Here is a 23,203-nt window from a genome sequence, read left to right on the forward strand (position 1 = left end):
GCCAATTGTAGACACAACTTGCCACGCTTGTCACGGGGGTAATACACAAAACTTATTTTAGTGCTGTATACATACATGAATTCAAATTGTTGTAGAACATGTTTGGTGACAGTGGGAGAATCAGGAGATAGGACAGCAGGATCCAGGAGCTGAGGCACCAACTCTCTAACTTCTCTTGCCCCTCAGGCCATTAAGTTAGCATCAGCTTTAATTTTATGAGACTTCATACATTCAATGGTTATTTTAAAGAATTGGAAGAACCTAATATGTCCCAGAACCTCGTAAGTGGTGATACCAATATATTTAACAATCGAAAACAGCTGAGGAGACTTGGCACTGGAGTCAAGAGAGAGTGTGGGGGCCAACTGTACCTCCGATGAAAATTTGGCTTAGCCATTTAAGATGGGCTCCTTGGCTGGAGTTTCTGACTTGGAAGACCATATTTTACAATTTTGGCCCAGAAAGCTCAGTTTCTAGAGGGAACTTATTCTCAGGGTAGTCTGGGGGGGGGGATATTTTCAACAATTGTTTTAAATTAAAATAGTTTCGTGTAGCATGGAAGGAACTAGTGGGCAGCTTTGACAGGTCAGCACAGAATGGACTGCAGTCTCCCACGGTCTCACTGACTGCTCAGTCCTCTGCTCTTTCCTGTCCCTTGACTCTTCTATTGCCACTGAGTCCCCTGCCTGAGGGGAAGAGAGCACTGGTACACACACACAAATACACACACAAATACATACACACACAAACACACAAATACATACACACACAAACAAACACACAAAAACATACATACATACACACATAAATACATACACACACTAACGCACATACACACATAAATACATACAAACACACACATACATACATACACACATAAATACTTACACACACAAATACATACACATACACACACACACAAATACATACACATACACACACACAAATACATACACATACACACACACACACAAATACATACACACACAAATACATACACACACACAAATATATACACACGCACAAATATATACACACACACAAATACATACACACACACACAAATACATACACACACACACAAATACATACACACACACACACACAAATACATACACACACAAACAAACACACAAAAACATACATACATGCACACATAAATACATACACACACTAACACACATACACACATAAATACATACAAACACATACATACATACACACATAAATACTTACACACACAAATACATACACACACACAAATACATACACATACACACACAAATACATACACATACACACACACAAATACATACACATACACACACACAAATACATACACATACACACACACACAAATACATACACACACACAAATACATACACATACACACACACAAATACATACACACATAAAAACATACACACACACAAATACATACACACACACACAAATACATACACACACAAACAAACACACAAAAACATACACACACACAAATACATACACACACACAAATACATACACACACACAAATACATACACACACACAAATACATACACACACAAACACACAAATACATACACATACATACACACACAAATACATACACACACACAAATACATACACATACACACACACACAAATACATATACACACAAACAAACACACAAAAACATACACACACAAATACATAAACACACACACAAATACACACACACAAATACATACACACATACATACACACATAAATACATACACACTCATATACACACAAACAAACACACACACATACGCACACAAACAAACACACACATAAATACATACACACACATACACACATAAATACATACAAACACACACACATACATACACACATAAATACTTCACACACAAATACATACACGCTATGTAGTTCAGAATGTTTTCTCACTATTTTAATTCCTCAGCATGTTAAATATCAAATTAGCATATCTTTGAATTGAATTGTATCATAAAAACAAGGGCAGCTATTTCATTAGTATGGGAACTTACTTTTGTTCTTAGTAAGAGGCAGAACCACAATATGCCAAAGAATTATTTTAAACTAATTTTTTTATAATTCATTATCAGTAATGTTCGATTTGTATATCTATTGTATATATGTATATGCCTGGAGTCATACAAAGTTGGAAAAGTCATAGTTAAAAACCCTGTCTCCAACAAACAAAACAAACAGCAACGAAGACAATGAAATAAAAAAAAACAAAGAAAATCTGTGTAAAATTTTCTTGGGCAAAATGGATTACAAGTGAAACTCCAAAAAACCCAAGGTATCCAGTGAACTTTAAAATCAATGGTTTCCAAGCCTTTGCCAGTCCGTACCCCAGACAGGGTTAGTGTGTAAACCCTCCCACTGCTGTCTACTAAAGAAGGGTTCTACCTTGCCATTCCCCGTGGGGTACTGTAAATGGCATTTCCTATGCTTAAGAATCTTTCTCTTCCAGACACCTACTTAAGCGTCTTTTAGTGTTGAGATTAAGTCTTCCTATGGGAAGACTTAGGGACAGTTTTTTCCATTTTGACAGTCCCCAGACAAGACAAATATCTCTTTCTACTGAAGCCTCCAGCTCTTGAATGTATCTTAGTTACAAGGATGCTTGTCACTGGGATTGGATAAACTGTTTTTTTTTTAAGATTTATTTATTATTATATCTAAGTACACTGTAGTTGTCTTCAGACACACCAGAAGAGGGTGTCAGATCTCATTACAGATGGTTGTAAGCCACCATGTGGTTGCTGGGATTTGAACTCAGGACCTTTGGAAGAGCAGTCAGTGCTCTTAACCTCTGAGCCATCTCTCCAGCCCTGGATTAACTTTTATAGACCACAAATTTTGCTCTTTCTAGGATTTGTAGAAAATTTTAAATGATGGTAAATCTCATATGTAATTGTATAACCCAGAGTTCCCCCCCCCCGCCCCACCCAGATGCATTTTAAACAGTAAGGTATATGTACATTTCTGACATCAGGAGACTTAGGATGTTCAAGATGAAGGATCTACCTTTGTTTAAACCTTGTACAAGCAGGACTCTTAATACCGTCATTAGACTATGAACCATCTCTTGCATGTATCTATAGAGCTCTGAAACAGCACCTAGCAAGGTCAATTTTTAACTTTGCTGTTTTGCTTATTTGGGGGGTGAAATAGTATTGTTATACTCAGGTGTAGCACAGGCTGGCTTCACACTTGCAGCAATCCCTCTGCCTCCACTCCTGGGTGCTGTGATTACAGGTGTGCACCACCACAGGCAGCAGACAGATCTTGGAGAGATAGTTTGCCTTCCAGAATCATACCTGGCGTTTGCCTTCTAGGAGATTTGTTTCGCAGGTCCACAGGTCATACAGCACCGCGAATCTGTCCACGTTTGCATGGGCCCAGCCGAGGAGCTGGCTGCCCTCTGATCTGCGCTTTCCTCTGTGACCTGGGACAGAATCAGTGGGAATGGTTAGAGACACGCCTTCGCAAAGTGCCCCGTCTCTGAAGAACTCAGAGACAGTTAGCTCCATCTCTGCAGTAGATCCGAGCCAGTGACAAGGACTCCCCAAAGGGAACTGAAGAGCCATCTGCAAAGGACCAGGCCTGAAGTCCACACATTTAGTAATTCTTTTTTTTTTTTTCTTTTTTTGATATGGTTCCTCACTGTGTAGCCCTGGCTAGACTATAACTTGCTATGCAGAACAGGCTGGCTTGAAACTCACAGACATCCACCTGCCTCTGTCTCCTTAGGTATGAGGTTACAAGTGTGCACCACCACACCTAGCTCAGTACATTTTTTATCATTGTGAGACTGAGTCACATGTAGCCCAGGCTGGCCCTAAACTCACTACATAGCTGAGGATGGCCTTGAACTTCAGATCCTCCTATCTCGACGGCACAAGTTGAGTCCTGGTATCACAAGCATTGTCCGCCATGCCCAGTGTATACAGTGCTAGGCATCAAACCTAGGGCTTGCTGTATCCTAGGCAAGCACTTTACCAACTAAAGTACATCTCCAGTCCTTTAAAGACTGTTTAGAAACAAAACCATGATACTAAAATGTCCCTGAATTTGCAGCTTTAATGGCAGAACACACATCTCTCCTTTTTCAAAAACTGGTCTCTGATGGTTTAACAACTCAGATTAATATAGTATTTTTTCCATGTGAAGTCTGTGTAGTTACATGTATGTATATGTGAGTTTGTATGTGTGTATGTGTAGGTGTGCATATGTGTGTAATGTGTATATATGTGTGAGTGTGTGTATGTATGTATGTGTATATATTTGTGTGTATGTATATGTGTGTGTGTGTGGATGCATGAATGTTTATGTGTATGTATGTGTGTAAGTGTGTATGTGTGTGAGTGTATATGCAGGTGTGTATATTGTACATATGTGTATATATGTTTGTGTGCATATATATATGTGTGTGTGTATATGTGTACGTATGAATGTGTGTCTGTATACAAGAGTGTCTGTTGATATGTATGTGTATATATACACATGAGTGTGTGTGTACATGTATGTGTGTGTGAAAAGTGTGTATGTATGTATGCATGTATGTATATGTATGTTTGTGTGAGTGGAGTATTTGTGAGTTTGTGTAATCGCCTGTAAGCTAACAGTATAACCAGTGAAAATAGAAACTAAGAGCTGAAATTTAATGTTTTAGAATGTTCAGTGCCTGATTTAGACACAGTTGTAGCAATATCTGTATATTCTAATATGTTTTCTTTTTTCTCTCTCTTTTTAAAAGATTTATTTATTTATTATATGTAAGTACACTGTAGCTGTCTTCAGACACTCCAGAAGAGGGCTCCAGATCTCATTACGGATGGTTGTGAGCCACTATGTGGTTGCTCAGAATTGAACTCAGGACCTCTGGAAGAGCAGTCAGTGCTCTTAACCACTGAGCCATCACTCCAGCCCCCCTAATATATTTTCTAACATGTGCAGTGTCATATTAAATTCACTCTGCATGGGATCTGAAAACTAGTTGTCACAGGTTCTTAGATAAGCATTTTATAACACAGTGAAGGTGAATTACCCATCACAGTCCACACACATTGTAACACAACACAAGCACCTTCTAAACTCTGCTTCCTGGGCTGTGGTGTGGAGAGCTTAAGCTCTCTCCAATGCAACAGGAAATGCTTCTGTACCATCCTAAGACGAAGACCTTACCTTACCTACCCTTAAAATGGGAAAGACAGGTGGTGTTGCTGAAAAGAAGCAAAAATGGTAAAATGGGTTGCTTGATTAGCCCAAGTCCTGAGTCCCCCATCTCAGGGGTGGCTGGCATTCTCTTAGCCAGATCCCCTTCACAAGCTCAGTGATGTCTCTGCTTCTAAATGAAGTTTCCTCCAGGTCAGGTGGCTCAGGAAAACCATCATTTATTCCACCTGCTTCCTTTGCTCCCCTGGGGTCCAGCAGCACCCCCCCCACCCAGTGTGGGATAGAAAGAGAACTTTCCCTGGAACAAGCAATCTGACAACAGCAAGAGTTGCAGCTGATCCCTTAAAAAGCATAGCTTCACCACAAAGGAGAATGTGTGTGTGTGTGTGTGTGTGTATGTGTATGTGTGTGTGTGTGTGTGTGTGTGTGTGTGTGTGTATGTGTATGTGTGTGTGTGTGTGTGTGTGTGTGTGTGTGTATGTGTGTGTGTTTCATTTGTTTTTACAAGAGCCTTATGCATATCAATTAAGCACTTTACTATTGAACTTCATCCCCAGCCCTGGCCAGTTGATTCTTTTTTAATCTCTCTCCTTACTTTTTTCTTTCTCAATGTAATGGCTAGCAATGAGCAGCAGCTCTGATTCCAGTTCCTTCAAGTCCTGCAGGGCACTGTCATACACGACATACTTGCCGAGCTGGTCCTGAGTGTGGATATAGCCAGCTTGTGTGGTGTGGAAGTCATCCTGGTTCTCAGCTTCTGAGAACTCCAGGAATTGGATGCTGTGGACCTGGGGGGAAAAGCCAAACCCCAAAGTTACTGGAAAGGAGAGAGCTATATTTTGTCAGTCCAGATGTCCTGGGCAGTGGGTTTCTCCTCCCACACAGTGGGCTGCTGGGGCAGAGCCACACTGAGTATGAGAAGAGCTGAAATTATATACAAACACTGTAAAGCCTTTGTTTACCACAAGGAATTCAAATGTTTTTACCTCCCTACCTTATAAGACTTTTATGCAAGCATTCTAATCCTCTCACCTGATAAAACTTTGGTTTACACAAAGGCCAAAGGCCGGCTGCTTTCTTCAACTTAAGAGACTTAAGTGACTGTCTCTTGCCTGTACGTTCCTTTATTTCCTTTATGCTGATTCTTTTAAAGCCAGCCAGTTGTGAAATACTGTGAAAGCTTGTGGGGAAAAGACATGGTCACCTGTATTAGAGTAAAAACCACACTTGCTTATCCACTGCTAAGAACAATCCATCCTTCCAAACAAAAGCTCTTCCTTGCCAAGACACTAACTGGAGAAGTGGTCTCTTTATTTGAGAACTTAAACTTGCTTCTAAGTCTCTCTCTCTCTCTCTCTCTCTCTCTCTCTCTCTCTCACTCACTCACACACACACACACACACACACACAACACAAGCACACGCACACACATATGAACAAAGAATGTTGGTAGGAGGAAGTTGTTCTTGAGGCCCATAAATTAGTTTGTTTTTCTAGCTAATTTCAGAGAAACTGAAAAGGGCGCTTGCTCGGCAGTCAGGTGATAAGTGGTCTGTGACGTCAGAGGCTGGGTCAGAGCACAGCCAGGATCTTACCCTGGCTGAACCACTGCTCTTATGTCATACAAAGGGGAGGGCACAACCATATGGCAATATTGGGGTATCTTTGAGAATGACAGACTCTCTCTCAGCTCTTGGTGGGCTTTGTTGGTAGTGGGTCCTGGAAACTCCACAGCCACTAAAGCCACCCCGTGCCAGTGGTTTTGGGGTTGTCACCTTAGAAATTCAAACAATGAGACTCATGGACCACAGGATTTTTGTGAGAAGTTTATTATAGACTCATGGGTGATGGTGGTAGTGCTGGGGTGCTTAAAAGGAAGTCGGATCAGACTCCCACGTGGCAGGGTAGGTCCCAGGATACGGATGCCATTGGGCTAAGCTCTGGGGCTTTAGAAAGGGCCTTTGGCAGGAAACCAGGGTGAGATAAGGGGAAGAAGATGAACTGGTTAGTCCAGCTGGCCCAACCAGGTGCCCAGGCGCCTCTTCTCAGTTTCTGTCACTCACAGATAGTCGTTCAGTGGGGACGACATTAGAAGGTCACAAACAGAAACTAGAACTCTCTTCTTCCATCTCCGGCCCCTACCAAAGACTTTCTCTGAATTTCTGCCTTCGTGTTGCTGCCTGACCTGATCAGGTGCCCATGCTCTCTCCACTCTCATAACTGTCTGGAATATGTAACACCACACAAGGGAAGCACACTGCGTTCATAGACATGAGCTAATGCAGATCAAAGCACTTTTGGTTTAATTCTGTGAGTTCTGGGCTGGAAAGGCTCAATGAGTAGAATCACCAAGCAAGGCAGGCAGATAGCCCGAGTCTGAGCTCCAGAGGCCACGTAAAAAGCCAGATGTAGCAGCACATGTTCATAGTCACAGCTCACTTTCCTAGGGATGCAAAGCAGAGACTGAGGAGTTGCCTGGAAGGTTGCAGGCCAGGCAGCCCAAGTACAGCAGCAGAAACAAGAGAGACTCTGCCTCAAAGCCAGGTGGAAGATGAGATTTCCTGAAGTTTGTCCACACACACACACACCATCAGTTAATATTTAATTCTATAAGTTCCTCCAAAATGCACTGGTAGTCTCAGGTCTTAGTAATTTATTGTATTGGATAATGTCCCCGAAATTCATGTACACTTGGAAACCTTTGGACCATACTTTATTTGAAAACAGAGTCTTTATAGAAATAATCACATTAAGAGGTCATCCTACTGGGTCCGGGTAGGTTCTTATCCATAGGTGGGTCTTTATCAAAAGAAGGGATTTGGAGATTGACAGGGAGGGGAGAAGTTCCACAGGAAGCTATAGGCAGAACTTAACACGATTGATTCATTTGTAAGTCAACAAATGTGAAGGGGTCCACTCACAGTGGCCCACACATGTAAACCCAGCTATGCTAGAGGCTGAGACAGGAGGATCACAAGCCACAGGCCAATCTCAACAATTCAGTGAGCCCAAATCTTGAAATGAAAGAAATGAAAAGCTGGGGAGGGGAGGGGAGGGGAAGGGAAGGAAGGGGAGGGGAGGGGAGGGGAGAGGAGGGGAGGGGAGAGGAGGGGAGGGGAGGGGGGAAGGGCCGCAGGTCAGTGGAGTGTGTGCCTAGCATGTATGAGGTACCAGGCTTAACTCCTAGTACCTCACTTAGAAACTGAGGGGGGGGGGCAGGCACAAGGAAGAATGGGGGCAAGGAGCAGGTAGGGAAGAAGGGGAGGGAGAGAGGAGGAAGGGCTAGGGGAGAAGGGGTGGGGGCAAAGAAAGGCAAGAATTGCCCCAAACTACCAGCAGGTGAAAGAGGCACGCGGCGATCCTCTGGAGCACGGTCCTGCGGACTCCTCGGCTTTGGACAGGTGGCATCCAGAACTGTGGCAGTTCATTTCTGCCATGGACCATTTGCTCACTCTGAAATACCTTGTTGTGGCACAATAGTTAACGCAGGGTTCCTGAATTGTTCTGGGAGGCATTCTGGCCACAGCTGCATAAAGAAGACTTAACTGTCCCGGTTGCTGCCTGTGGGGTCGCAGGACTCCGTTACTGTCCTGCCCCTTACCCTGCCTTTAAGTTTTCACAGTCAAATGGAAGACCCTCTTCCTAAAGGCTTTCTCTGTGGTCTGGAAAGCTAGTCCTGCAGCGTTGTTCTTGGAGGAGTAGCAGGAAAAGAATGGAGTCGTCCTAACGACTAACGAAGGAGTCGTTCTACTCCTTCTGAGTAGAAATGATAGGACCTTTGGGATGATTCATACATGTTTAAAATCTACGGAGTAACTGAGACTGACGACTGACACCTGCTAACTCGAACTTTATAGACGTTTTTGCAGCATAGATGGTACTCATCTGACTGGGTTAAATTTTCCTAAACTCTCCTGCATTAAAATAATAATAACAATAATGGCCATTCAGCCTAAGACCCCAGTCAAAACTGCTGGACTCATTAACTTCAATCTTTTTTAAAAATTAAAAAACATTCTCTCTGTCTGTCTCTGTGTGGGGGGGGGAGGGAGGGAGGAAAGGAGGGAGGAAGGGATGGAAAGAGAGAGAGGGAACAGTTTTCAGGACCTGGCTGTCTCCTTCCCTCACATGAGTTCCTGGGAGCAAACCCAGGGTATCAAGCTTGGTGGCAAGCACCTTCACCCACAGAGCCATCTCACTGGGATGAGAGGCCTTTAAAAAAGATTAAAGCTTTCCTCTGCTCACATTTTCTCCTGCTGTGAGTACATTATCACTGCAGATGGCCGTTCTATACTTCAACAGCACTGCGATGCTCACGGCTCTTCTATGGCCTCTTCTTAAGATTTAAATGTTCTGTTGTGAGCCGTTCTCCTGGCAGCTACACATTAAATACATATGGTCTACGTGAAAGGTAAAATTCCAGGTCTCAGATTATTTTTTTAAAGATTTATTTATTATATGTAAGTACACTGTAGCTCTCTTCAGACACACCAGAAGAGGGCATCCAATCTCATTACAGATGGTTGTGAGCCACCATGTGGTTGCTGGGATTTGAACTCAGGACCTCTGGAGGAACAGTCAGTGTTCTTAACCACTGAGCCATCGCTCCAGTCCCTTACATGAGATTCTAACCTTCCCAATAAAGTCTCAGTTGATAACAGCAGCTTCAAACTTCCCAAGAATAAGAAATAATGAAGAGTCTGCAAAGTCCTAAAGAGGTTTAGTCTGTTCCCAGTACAACAGTGTGAATGGCAATGGGGAAAGTCAGATCGCATTGCACTTATGTTTAAACTCTACAAGGGTTCCATCCTGGCTCAGAGTTAAAGCCAAAGTCCTTGCCATGGCTCACGAAGCTACCAAGAACCCTTCTTCACTTTGTATGCCTCACCGTGCTGCTTTCCCCTTTGTGCAACCTAATCACACTTGATGTCCCTGCCAACAGGAGTGGACACGGCCCTGCTCAGGGGGGCCTCTTGCATTGACTTTCCTTCTGCTACCATCTCTTTCAGTCAGTCACATTGAGTCCTGAATTCCTTCAGGTCTTTTCACTGACAGTTCTCCTCACTCAGAGACCCACCAGCACCCTCGGCCACTGCCCCTTCCCCAGCACTCTCAGTCTCCCTTTCATAGCTTTTTTCCATTGCAGTAGACCACAAAGGCTATGCTCTAAAGCAGGAAGGCCTGACAGTTAACTCATGGAGAGCCATCGTAGGGACAGTGGCTATCCAGGCTGTTGCCCCACAGCAGCAGCCAAGGATGAGGGTGTTTCTATCTTGCCACATGCTCATTGCCTTCAATTGGCTTAAGCAAGAGAAAGCAGCCAGGGAGTGTGGCTCAGCTCCTAAGTGCTCTGGACTGGCACTGACACATGGCATTTCTGCTCACAGCTGAAAGTTAATCACAGCTCCACTCAACTGCAAGAGCCAGGAAGTCTAGGGAAACTTCGTTGCCAAGTCCCCCCTCTATTTGATACACATTATATGTCTATTTAGTGTTGCTTGCTTGAAGGTAAGTTCTATTATATCAGGAATTTGTGTTAGTTTTGTGTACTGCGATTCTGTGCCTACAACAGAGCCCAGCATATTTATGGGAGCAAGGAAGGCTTGGCCCACAGTCGATGGAAACAGATAAGCAGATAGTGGGGCAAAATGGTGTGCTGGATCCCATTTTCCACTGCCTTAGGGTCTGGTGACACATCTAAGGAGAGCCTAGCCCCACTTGGTCTGGCTCTCTCTTTCTAGAGGCCTCACCTCCCAGCACTTCTAGTTTACAGCATTATGTTGCCCCTGAATTCACCACAGGCTGTCAGGCTCTCATGACTCAGGAGCCTCATGCAAGGTTCAACCCCAGGAGAAGCCTGCTGTCTCTCAGCAGGAGCTCCTCCTACCTTGCCATGTTAAACAGGCATAAGATGACAAGGTGGCTGGGATAAGCCACAGGTGATGTCTTTTAGTCATTTATAGTAGCCCAAGACTTTCCTAGTGGGATCAAAACACTGTGCGGGGGATGGAGAAGCGTCTGTCTTAGGAGCTTCACCCATATCCAGTAAAATAGCTTGTCTTGCTCCCAGCAGCTTAGCTGGGCTTGACTGGATTATCACAACAGATTGGCATCCAGCCTCTTCTTCACCCCACCCTGCAGGGCTAGATATGCTAATGTAAATATTTAATCCTATTAAAGGCCAGACAGAAGGCACTGCCTGGTTGTCTCACGCTAAAGTGATAGCAGCTGGGAAGGTTTTTGTTTGATGCCATGCCTATCATCTAAGAGACAGCAGAAATGACACACTGCAAAGCCCCAAGATGTTCGCCCTACAGTCAGAAGGAGGAGATGGCCGTTGTCTCCCCTCTACCCTGTCAGTTCTATTTCTCACCCCAACCCCCAACAAACAAAATGGGAGAGAGAGAGCCTTTTAGTAAGGACAGTGTTTAAAAATTCTATTAGTGTAGTATCTGTCATCATAGCTGCAGTAGGGGCAATATAGGAAAGAGAGAGTGGTATTTGCTTTGCACGGCTGTTAGAAGAGCGTCCTCCAGGAAGGAATAAGGCAACCCAGCCTGTGAAGGAGCTCAAGGGAGCAAGGGGTGGAGGAGTGGGGTGATCAGAGCGGATCTGGGGGTCTAGAGGGGGTCAGAGGCTTGAGGAACAAGAGTGCTGGTCTGCATAGCAAGTGCAGTCTCACTCCTCACTCTAAGTGACGGGGTGAAGAATACGCAATGTCCAGAGAGGCCCTGCCCATGGTGGCCTCGAGCCAACATGCTCTCTATAGGTAACACCAGATTCAAAAGGGTTCGGGCAAAAGTGTGGGCACTATCTCACCACTGATTTATTTTTAGCAGTGATTACAGGTGAGAAGAATGTATCTTTCACATGGAATTACGTGGGTTGTATCAACAATTAATCTCATGTCTCTTTGCATGTTTTAAATAGAGCTACTCAGAAACTTCACATTATATACATGGCTCTTATTATGCTTCTACTGCCCAGAGAGCTGTCTAGACTCTGTACATGAGCAGCATTTAACTGTAAAATTTCCTGTTTTATAGATACAGCGGGCTTATGTGAGGGGGCCACAGCTCAGAATATGACTTGTTTGAACTTTAAAAAAAGTTTTATTTATTTATTTACTTATTTTTATACAGTGTTCTGCTTCCATATATGCCTGCATGCCAGAAGAGGGCACATATCTCATTATTCATGGTTGTGAGCCACCATGTGGTTGCTAGGAATTGAACTCACGACCTTTGGAAGAGCAGCCAGTGTCCTGAACCTCTGAGCCATCTTGCCAGCCCCAATAAGTTTTATTTTTTTATATTTGCCAACCTAATGCCATTTACCTTAATATTTTAAATTCATTTTTAAGACATGTATTTATTGCATGTGTGTTGCATGGGTGCTCATGACACAGAGTGTGTGAATGCACATATACACATCACAAGCATGGAGGTCAGAGGTCAACTTACAACAGTCAGCTTTTTCCTTCTTCCATGTTGGTCCTAGGGATTCTACTAAGGTCATCTGTCTTGGAGGCACCCACCTTTACCCAATAAGCCATCCTGCTGGCCTCTAACTCCTTCGTTTTTGAGATGGTCCCACTATGCACCCCAACATGGGCTCAAACTCATGATCCCTAGGCCTCAGCTCCAGAATACTTGTGTTACAGGTGTGTCTAAAACACTATACCTAGTGTCTTTGGGGACACAGAGAGGTAAGACTGTCTCATGTAGCCATGGCTCCCAGCCATGTGGCTAAAGATGACCTTGAACTCCAGCTATTTCTACCTGGACCTTGGAGTGCTGGGATTAGAGTTGTGGATCTCGCGTTTGGCTTAATTGGTGTCATTTTTAAAGGCTTGAAAACAAAAGGGGGACCACAAGGTACTTGGCACATCGTCAGAGAGTCCTATAAGAATTTTGTGAGAACACTTTTGAGGCTCGGGCCGAGAGAGAGAGATGTGTCCTTCTAATTCTGTTCACTGTGAAACACCAGCTACCTGGTAGTCCGATTCTTTCCTTCCTGCTGTGGTTTCAGAACCAAGTGGGCCCTGCCGGGGATTGCTTGTTCATTTGCTTAGCTTTGAGACAGGATCTTAATCTTAAGTCCCCTCTGTTCAGTTTCCCTGGGGCTGTGATTATATCACCGTCACCTCCCTCAGCTCTGGCCACAAGAGGGAAAAATTACAAGTTCTGTTGTAATTCCCAAGTATTTCCTCTTTCACTACATTTTCACTAACATACATTAATCGTACAACAGGGCAGGGCTTGCTGTGATTTGTATGTATGCACTTGATACGTTTCAGGCATTTTTATTTACCCCTCATTGCCTCTCTTATCGGCAGCTCCCAACCCTCAGCCTCCACTTCTGATCCGTTATTCCGTATCAGGTTTATTTTTGCTTACTGTGCCCTCCCCCCCGCCCCCCGCTGTATTAATTGACAGTAGATGCTAAGGAAACAAAAGTCTAGATGACGCACTAATCCGAAAATAAAAACTCAGTGGAATAGCTCACCTTGTGCTCAGCAGGTGTCCTGTGGACGTAGTGGTGAGCTCCCAGGCCTTGCAAGGTGCCCAAGCCTCCTTTGGACATATTTATCCAAGAACTATCTCCCAGAGTGGGGACCAGGGTCCCTGAAACCAAGGTAAGGCCTGAAGTGTTCATTGTCAAAGTTCGCTCAACTGATCTGAAGAAGTTAAGAACTCCCAAACAGATGCGCTGGAACAGAAAAAGTAGAATCAACACACTGCCCTTTCCCCGGCCCCACCCTTTGCCTGGTCCCGATCTACAGAGTGGAACTTGATGGGGACCTCAAGTGGGCAGCCCTACTGTGGACAAAGGAAGGCACCATCCCTGGAAGGGACTGATTACACACACACACACACACACACACACACACACACACATACACACAGAGACAAACACACTCAAAATCAAAGAGTTGAAAGCGTGAAAACATTGCTATTAAAGGCAGGGACGGCCCGGGACGGCCCCATGGTAGACAATCAGACATCTCCAATTCGTGTAGCTGGGTGTGCCATCATTCCCGACCTGTAGCTCCCGGATGTGAAGGTGGCGCAGATACAGGAAGGATAAGTAGGCCCCTCTCATCAGGACAGGATTCCTGTCGGGCTCAGTCCCATCACTCAAGCCTAGCAGTTGCAGGGCCACGGCGAAATTGTATCTTAAGCACACAGAAGAAAACGAGTAAGCACTTCTCAGGTCAGACCAGTTCAGGAGATCTACACATCCCACGGGCTGTGAGACTGAACTGAAGGGGATCTTTAGAAAGGCAGAAGGGAAATAATTGCTCCATTTGCATAAATATAGTCAATTCACTGAGCATTTACCCACTGGAAAGACACGGCCCTGGGGAGAAATATGAATTCAGATACATTAACATGTTAACATGTGCAATGGTTTGTATATGTTCAGCCCAGGGAGTGGCACTATTAGAAGGTGTGGCCCTGTTGGAATACATGTGTCACTGTGGGTGTGGGCTTTAAGACCATCATCCTAGCTGCCTGGGAGTCAGTCTTCCACTAGCAGCCTTCAGATGAAGATGTAGAACTCTCAGCTCCTCCTGCACCATGCCTGCCTGGATGCTGCCATGCTCCTGCCTTGATGATAATGGACTGAACCTCTGACCCTGTAAGCCAGCCCCAATTAAATGTCTTTTAGAAGAGTTACCTTCACAGCAGTACAACCCTAACTAAGACGACATGTTATCAGCTCTGCTTTTATTTTGACTTCAAATGTTTTTGAGATCACATGTAAGCTACACACTCCTCAGTCACTAGTTTTTCCCAGTTTTAATCTCATTTCCGGGAATCACCAATATTGAGACTTAATTACCCCGTCTCTGTTCTTTGCTTGAGAGACCCGTCAGAACTCTGGCTGAGATGTGGTTTTGCAAAGTCATCATCACTTGGATTTTCTGCCTATCAAAAAAATAGTATTAGTTCAAACACTTACGATATTAACAAAATCACAGGTCATCATAGAAATAAATGTCATGATATGAATAATATTAGATGTGTTAATAAACATGTTTTAATCCTAAGAAGCATATGATTTCTACGGTGAGTGAGGGAGTCATTGTTCTCACCAGTTAAATCTTTCTTTATTGACAGCTTTTATACAGCAGCTGCTCCATTTCTTGCCTTTTACATGATTTCACTTTATAGAAAAAAAAATCAATAAAACTTTTTTTTCCCCAAGAATATACATGCAATGGGCGGTGGTGGCGCACACCTTTAATCCCAGCACTCAGGAGGCAGAGGCAGGTGGATCTTTGTGAGTTTGAGACTAGCATGGTCTACAGAGTGAGTTCCAGGACCCTTGAGTCTCTCTGTCCTCTCCCCCGTCCCCGGGTGTGTGTGTGTGTGTGTGTGCGCGCGCGCGCGCGCGCGCATGAGCATGCCTGCGTGCTTGAAGATGTGTATGGATGTAAGCACATGCCTGCATGTGCCTGCAGAGGCAGCCAGAAGTTGCAGTTGGACATCAGCTGCCTTGTTCAGTCACTTCTCCACAACCACCCCTTCTCTTCCCGAGACAACACCCCTTATGACTGGCTGGAACTTCAAGTTTAGTAAGGGCCCTTGTATGCAAGGATCTCACACACTCATCTCTCCTGGTGGTCAGAGGCTTTGGTCATCTACCTGGGACCTCAGGGACAAGCATGGAGGTGGTGCTCTCTGTGGTCTGCCCTTGACCCTGTTAGCAGCCTATCCTAGTTACCCTCCCTTTGATCCCTAGACACACAGCCCGTTCTCCTAAAATACACTCATTCATGGTGACCCAGTGGCAGAGGCTAAGGAGGAAACCCTTCTGGGTTGTGCTTAGTCTGGTGTCTGCTTCATGGGACTGCAGTCCTCACAGCAGAATCCGCAGAGTGTTCCAAATAGCCGCTTTCCTCTTTAATTCCAGCAACTGACGACCCATCCTTGTACTGGGCCACACAAATGAACTTGATACTTCCAAGCCTTCTCTACTAGTCAGTGTAGCCCTGTGATTAATGGAGCAGGGCACAGGAAGAGGGAGTCAAAGTGCCAGTCACAGTCATGTTACAGCATCTGGGACGATCCCAGAGAAGTGGGTTCCCAGACCCAGTTCTCCACCCTCCTTTAGGACAGGAGAAGACAGCGAGGGCTCCACTTCGGGCCATGTGATCTCATCAGGTATAGTGGTTGCATGTGGGAAGCCGTTGCAGAGTGGCAGTTACAGAGTGGCAGTTACAGAGTGGCAGTTGCAGAGTGGCAGTTGGCTACTGCTGGCCACCACACATACATAGGCAGTAAAGGTTCTTTTGCCAAGATGAGGTTTTGAGAATTAACCAAAGTTAACCAATCAGATGAAGACAAGTTAACCAATCAGATGAGAGAGAACGCCTCTCCTAGGCCTATATAAGCAGCACCAGTTCTGGGCTTGGGGTCACTTTGCCTCTGCAATCAAGCTCTCCCAATAAACGTGTGCGGAAGGATCCTGTTGCAGCATCGTTCTTCCTGGCCAGTCGGGCGTGCGCAAGAGTTGCACTTGTTGAAACTTCATGACAGACAGAGCTGCCCAGGGGCTCTCAGGTGGGCCTCAGACTAACTGCCTCCAACCATCTCTGGAGTCAGTGTAGAGACGTGATAGGTGGGCATCTCTGGTGTGGAGCCAGAGAACAGGCAAACGCTCTACCTCTGTTCACTGGTGCTGCAGCTTAGACATGGTGCTTCCTGCCAGGAACCACAGCAAGAGGTTCCAGTTCATACTGGCTCCTTACACATCACCAGCAGAAGAAGACTATTCAACGTGTGCTTTCTCAGGGAGGTGGCAAGGACACTGACCTGACAAACACGTCATGCCATCCAGAGCTGCTGCACAGCCTGGCTGGCCCTTCCCTTGTCCTGATCAGGATATAGCTAAATAGGTTTTATCTTTTTCAAAGACTATTGAAATCCACGGCCCATCTGACCCAGGGCTATCTTACTCATACACCATCACCAAGTAACAATAATAAGCAAACTTGATGTCCTTCCTCATTTCCCAAATCCAGACCTTGGAGTCAATACAGAATTAGAATCATGTTAGGAAAAGAAGGTTGCCCTTTGGTTTTAGTGGCAAATAGAAACTGAACCAAATGGCAATGGCGTCATTGCTAAGTAAACTAACCCATGTCGTATGCACAGGGGAGCCAGAATGCTTATTGGTGTCTGATGGAGGAAGTGCATCTTCCATGCTGGAAACTTGGCTTCTGTGTCTATCCTAACATAACAGACTTAAGAAGACCAAGCCTTGGGCTGGTGAGATGGCTCAGTGGGTAAGAGCACCTGACTGCTCTTCCGAAGGTCCGGAGTTCAAATCCCAGCAACCACATGGTGGCTCACAACCATCCGTAACGAGAGATCTGACTCCCTCTTCTGGAGTGTCTGAAGACAGACAGCTACAGTGTACTTACATATAAATAAATAAATCTTAAAAAAAAAAAAAAAAAAAAAAAAAAAGAAAACCAAGCCTGTTCCTTTCCCTGTTCCCTGCTTGAACTCAGCCCAGGTCTAGAAGATGTCAGTCAAGCGTTCCTGAGCCCCACACCGAGCCTGTAGGTCTAGGTTTGGTTTTATTTCTTTGTGGGGTTTTGTTTTGTTGTTGACACAAGATTTCACCATGTACCCTAGGCTGGAGTTCATTATATAGCCCATGCTGACCTCCAATTCTTGATTCTCTGGTCTCTGGTTCCCTTGTACTAGGATTACAGGCATGCACCATCATATCTGATTTAAGGATGAGGGTATGTATGCATGTGCACATGTGTGTGTGTGTGCGTGTGCGTGTGTGTGCGCTGGTTCATGTGTATGTAGAGGCTAGAGTTCATGTGTGAATGGTGTTCTCCAGGAGCAGTCCATCTTGATTTTGGAGACAAGGTCTCTCAGTGGCACCTCTCACTCACTGATTAGACTAGACTGACTAACCAGCAAGTCCCAGCAATCTGTCTGTTTCTACCTCCTTAGTGCTGGGATTTCAAGGAGGTTCCATCATGCCCAGCTTGGACTTTAGGCTTCCTTGTCAAGCATTTTATCAGCTGAATTCTCTTCCTAGATCCCAGGCCTGGTTTTTAATAAAAGAAGACTTCTGGGCTGAAGAGATGGCTCAGGGGTTAAGAGCACCGACTGCTCTTCCGAAGGTCCTGAGTTCAAATCCCAGCAACCACATGGTTGCTCACAACCATCCGTAACAAGATCTGACACCCTCTTCAGGAGTGTCTGAAGACAGCAACAGTGTACTCACATTAAATAAATAAATAAATAAGTTTAAAAAAAGAAGACTTTTGGCTAGAGCTACTCACGGGTGGCCACGTGACCTATAGCATACTTGAAAAGTAGCATGATCTATGGCATGGTATTGAAAAGAACAGCAGAGAGGCTAGGGAGATGGCTCAGTCAGCCAAGGCTTGCTGTACAAACATGAAAATACAGTACCTATGTAAAATCTGTGCACCTTTCCTGTCCAGAACTCCAACAGTTGTCAAGGTCATGATAAGGAGGGGGAGATGGGGAAGTATAAAAGGCCAGATGAGACCTGACAGGTACAGTTAAATTCAAATTGGGGAGCTGGTGAGAAGGGTGGAGCAGAGACAGACAGAGTGGGCAGTTTGCCTGCACCTACTGTAAGCATCAGGTTGGATGCACCTTAGTAACATATACGAGTGGCAGTAACTTTTCTATAAGCCTTGAGTGTAACTAAATAACCATTTTATTCAAAGTGGAAACCTTAAAGAAAGCTTTAGGGGTGGGGTGAACAGTTTCCCTCTGAGGTGGTGCCATAATGAACTAAGGATTGCATCCTTTCAGGGGTAGAGGTGCCCTGAGCTCTGCCCTCCTCTGTCCAGCACCCAAGAAGCTCAGAGATACCTAGCATTGAGTATCCAGCACTGAGTGCCCAGCACTGAGTACCCAGCACTGAGTGCCCTGTCGCTTCTGCCCCACCCCCACCCTCTGTCCTGTCAGTCTGGCTGAGGAAGCAGAGGACTCAGATACTTTTAATGTGCCTTTGCTGGTATACAGTCCTTTTTTGTTTGTTTGTTTGTTTTGTTTTGTTTTTTTGAGACAGGATTTCTCTGAGTAGCCCTGGCTGTCCTGGAACTCACTCTGTAGATCAGGCTGACCTCGAACTCAGAGATCCGCCTGCCTCTGCCTCCCAGGTGCTGGGATTAAAGATGTGCACCACCACTGCCCGGCGGTATACAGCCCTCTTGACAGTAACATATACCACAGTGCAAAATGGCAACTGCAGCCCTCAGCACCAGTGAGATGCCAGCTGAGGAGAGAGTGTTGTGATGGCTGGGCGCTCTGTGAAGGAATCTGGGAGGCAAGGTGGTCACTTCTACTGCTGACCTATGTGGTCAGTTCATTTCTCATTGCGCACTCTCAAGGTCTGTTTCAACAGATTAAATCTAAGGAGAGAGAGAGAGAGAGAGAGAGTGTGTGTGTGTGTGTGTGTGTGACACTCTAGTAGAACACATTAGAACCCTTCTTCAGGTCCCACTTCCTCCAGCCTGGGCTGGCCGTCCAGGGCTTTCCCAGTATTCTCAGTTTCCCTATACCTTTGGCTTTCTACAACTGTTCGTCACTCTAAAAAGTCCTATTGGGAAAGCTAGAGCAGCAGAATTGTGTGAAAGGAGCTCTCCGGCCTGTTGGCCATGTGGCTCTCTCTGATGGTCTTGCAGGGTCACCACAGAGCTCCTCACAGGCCCTCTCACCTTCTGTGTGAGAATGCAGACAAACACTCACCTCTTTCACCCAGCAAGACCCAGTCCCAAGTGCCTGCATCCTAACCTTTTACACCCACAAACTCCTCTTACTCACATCAGGGGAGGTGACACCACACTCCCTTTCTCAGGGCCACTCCTCTGCCCTGCTTCGTCATGCCCTCCCCCCTCACTCCCCAGTTCACCTATCTCCCATTTCCCTTCTTCCATCTTTTCCTTTCAGACTATGAGCATAGTTGGGTCTTCCCATGCTAAGGAACAAATAATAGCAAATTCTAGTTTCAAAAGCAAAGGGCACCAAGGTCAAGACAAATGGCTGCTGACGCTGTAAATGTCCTCTCTTCACAACAGCTGTCTGACTGGCTTTATGCCTCTCTCAGACAACAGTCCTCTGAGTGGTTCCCGAATTTGATCTTTTCCTTCTTCAATCTAACCCACATGCTGCTGCCACACAAATTCCCCTAAAACACCCTTCTACATATATCACACCCTTTATGGGACGCAGCACTCTTGAGTCGAGAGTTTATGGCATTCATAACCTGCCTTTCCTACTGCATCCAAAGGGCAGTTTGTCTTTAGTGTCTTTCACATGAGTCTTCCTCTCCCCCTCATATGCTATCTCCTCTGAGATACCCTCATGATAATCTCGCTCTACCATTTATGTTAAATCTCTTCTTATTTTTGGTGTTTCCCACTGCTAACAGCACATAGTGTTCCATTGGCTGGGCACTCTGCTCTGGTCACCATGGGACTCGCAGCGTTGCTGATGTGGATCTGTGGAAGCCTTTGGCTGGAAGAACGAGAGCAATACAGTACACATCTGTAGGTTCCTCTCTCTGAGTAGCACTGCTGCTCTCTTATTCTTATTTATTCTGAATTATCATATAAGTATTATACATTTATTATTATTATTATTATTATTAACTATCATGGTAATTAAGCTGCACAGATAATAGAGCTTTGATGCAGAGGGTGAATTGCTGAAGGTGACACATGGGGCCAAAGGGAGCCAAAGGCAAATGGACTGTGTGTTCCTGTCCTACCTGGTAGAGTTTGGGGTTGCTATATATATTCTTCCAGACTTGGTCATAGTTGCGCGGATGCGGAGGCTGAGCAGGTGGGAGAGATGGGTGATTCGGAGCCATAGGCACTGTCTTTGCAGCATGGTCCTGGAGAACTTGCATGACTCTCACGGGGTCAGAAATCTTAAATAGAACAAGGAGAGGAGATTAGGTAAGTAGACACAAGAAGGCGGCTTATCTCTTTTTGTAAACTTAATTTTTTTGTGTGTGTATTGTGTGTGAGTGTAGGTGAGTGGGTGGCACAGCATAGATGTGCAGGTCAGCGAGTGATTTTTGAGACAGGTTATTCCTTCCATCGTGTGTATCTAGGGAATCAAACCCAAGTTGTCAGACTTAGCAGCAAGAGCCTCTTCACTGGCCCCTGGATCCCTTCTCTTCAACAGGAATCTGGAAAGAGCCTTGAGTGGGACATCATTCTATTAAAAACATCCAGGCTGAGGATACAGCCTGTGTGAGTGCTTGCCTGGCTGGCATGGAATTACAGGTTCTCTCTCCAGAGCCATATGTGCCTGCCGTGGGTGGTACATACCTGCAATCCCAGTACTTTAGGGGTAGATGACAGAGGATCAGAATCTAAGGTCTTCCTTAGCTACATAAGTAAGTTTGAGGCCAGACTAGGACATAGGATATAGACCCCATGTTAAAGATTAATTAAACTCAAACATTATGGTTACCTAAATACATTCATCCATTTGACACCATGTAAATTCAGATGGATGTGCCCCCAGCATATTTAAAATTCAGATAGCATCCTCTCAAGTGTTACACCAGTGAAAAGAGAACCCCACCTCCCCCCATCAGCTCTTGGTGCAAACCTGTCCTCTGTTAGGAAGCTTCAGGAGATGAAGAAGGTGGCAGCAGGATGGCGTGAGGCAGCCTGTGCTTCCTAAGGACACAGACGTGAATCCATTTCCCTGACTTTTCCACATGGAACAGAGCAGGTGTTGTGAGTTTAGGTGGAAAAATCATCATAAAAGTCACATGGAGAGGCTGGCGAGATAGCTCAGTGGTTAAGAGCACCGACTACTCTTCCGAAGGTCCCGAGTTCAAATCCCAGCAACCACACGGTGGCTCACAACCATCCGTAACGAAACCTAATGCCCTCTTCTGGAGTATCTGAGGATAGCTACTGTGTACTTACATATAATAAATAAATAAATCTTTTTTAAAAAATTGCGGAAAAAAAAGTCACATGGAATCTCAAAGAACTCTCTAAGAACCAGATAATTTAAAAGAGGGAAAAAGGCTGGGGGACTCACATTCCCTGAGTTCAGAAAGTATTTCAGATGAATAGTCATCAAAATAATGTGTCATTGGCATAAGGACATGCTACAGGTCGATGGAGCTCAGAGGTAAACACCAAGACCAACCAAGTAGGAAAAGTTATGGTCTGCAATGATGATGCGGGAAAAACCAAATAGTCAAATGCAGAACAGTGAAATGTTATTCTTGCATGCAGAAATTAACTGCAAATGAATTACAGACAAAAAGTTAAGCCCTGAAAATATAAAACTCTTAGAAGAAGCTTCATAAGACTGGATTTGGCAAATTTTTTCTGAGTTAAAAATTTTATCTTTAAGCCGGGCATGGTGGCGCACGCCTTTGATCCTGGCACTCTGGGAGGCAGAGGCAGGTGGATTTCTGAGTTCGAGACCAGTCTGGTCTACAAAGTGAGTTCCAGGACAGCTAGGGCTACACAGAGAAACCCTGTCTCGAAAAACAAAACAAAAAATTTATTTTTAGATTTATTTTATTTAACATGTTTGAGTGTTTTACCTGCATTTATATATGTGTACTACATATGTATCTGGTGCCCCTGAAGGTCGAAGAGGCGTCAGATCCCCTGGAACTGGAATTATAGATGGTTGTGAGCCATCATATAAGGACTGGGAAACAATCTCAGGCCCATTGCAAAAGCACTAAGTGCTTTAAGTGGTGCACCCCTCTCCAGCCCCTGGGCTGGTTATTTCTGTACTGTTCAGTTTTGAGAAAGGAGACTACAGACAGGAGAAACACTTTCTAGTCATACATCTGATAAAGGAAATGCAATATATAAAGAGCTTCTGCAATCTAACAACATAACATAAATTACTGAATAAAATTTAAAATCAAGGCAAAAGACTTGAACAGACACATTCTAAATATGATTATGGATGGTAGGCTGCATGTGTACAAACAGCC

The 23,203-nt window shown here is 44.8% G+C and overlaps 1 protein-coding gene across 1 annotated transcript in view; it reads right to left on the reverse strand.

The window, feature by feature from the left end:
* Nucleotides 1-23,203, reverse strand: part of LOC110303781 (uncharacterized) — a 158,430-nt gene that overhangs the window by 102,021 nt on the left and 33,206 nt on the right. The window contains exons 11-16 of the mRNA XM_085843328.1: nt 20,984-21,145; nt 15,047-15,132; nt 14,243-14,375; nt 13,706-13,909; nt 5,793-5,985; nt 3,340-3,467 (exon numbers count right to left, since the gene is read on the reverse strand). Of these exons, the coding sequence (XP_085699454.1) occupies nt 3,340-3,467; nt 5,793-5,985; nt 13,706-13,909; nt 14,243-14,375; nt 15,047-15,132; nt 20,984-21,145 (906 nt within the window). The remainder of the gene's footprint in view (nt 1-3,339; nt 3,468-5,792; nt 5,986-13,705; nt 13,910-14,242; nt 14,376-15,046; nt 15,133-20,983; nt 21,146-23,203) is intronic.

This window comes from Mus caroli, unplaced genomic scaffold (genome assembly GCF_978045245.1).
Source record: "Mus caroli unplaced genomic scaffold, Mus_caroli_1 scaffold_9, whole genome shotgun sequence".
Taxonomy (NCBI): domain Eukaryota; kingdom Metazoa; phylum Chordata; class Mammalia; order Rodentia; family Muridae; genus Mus; species Mus caroli.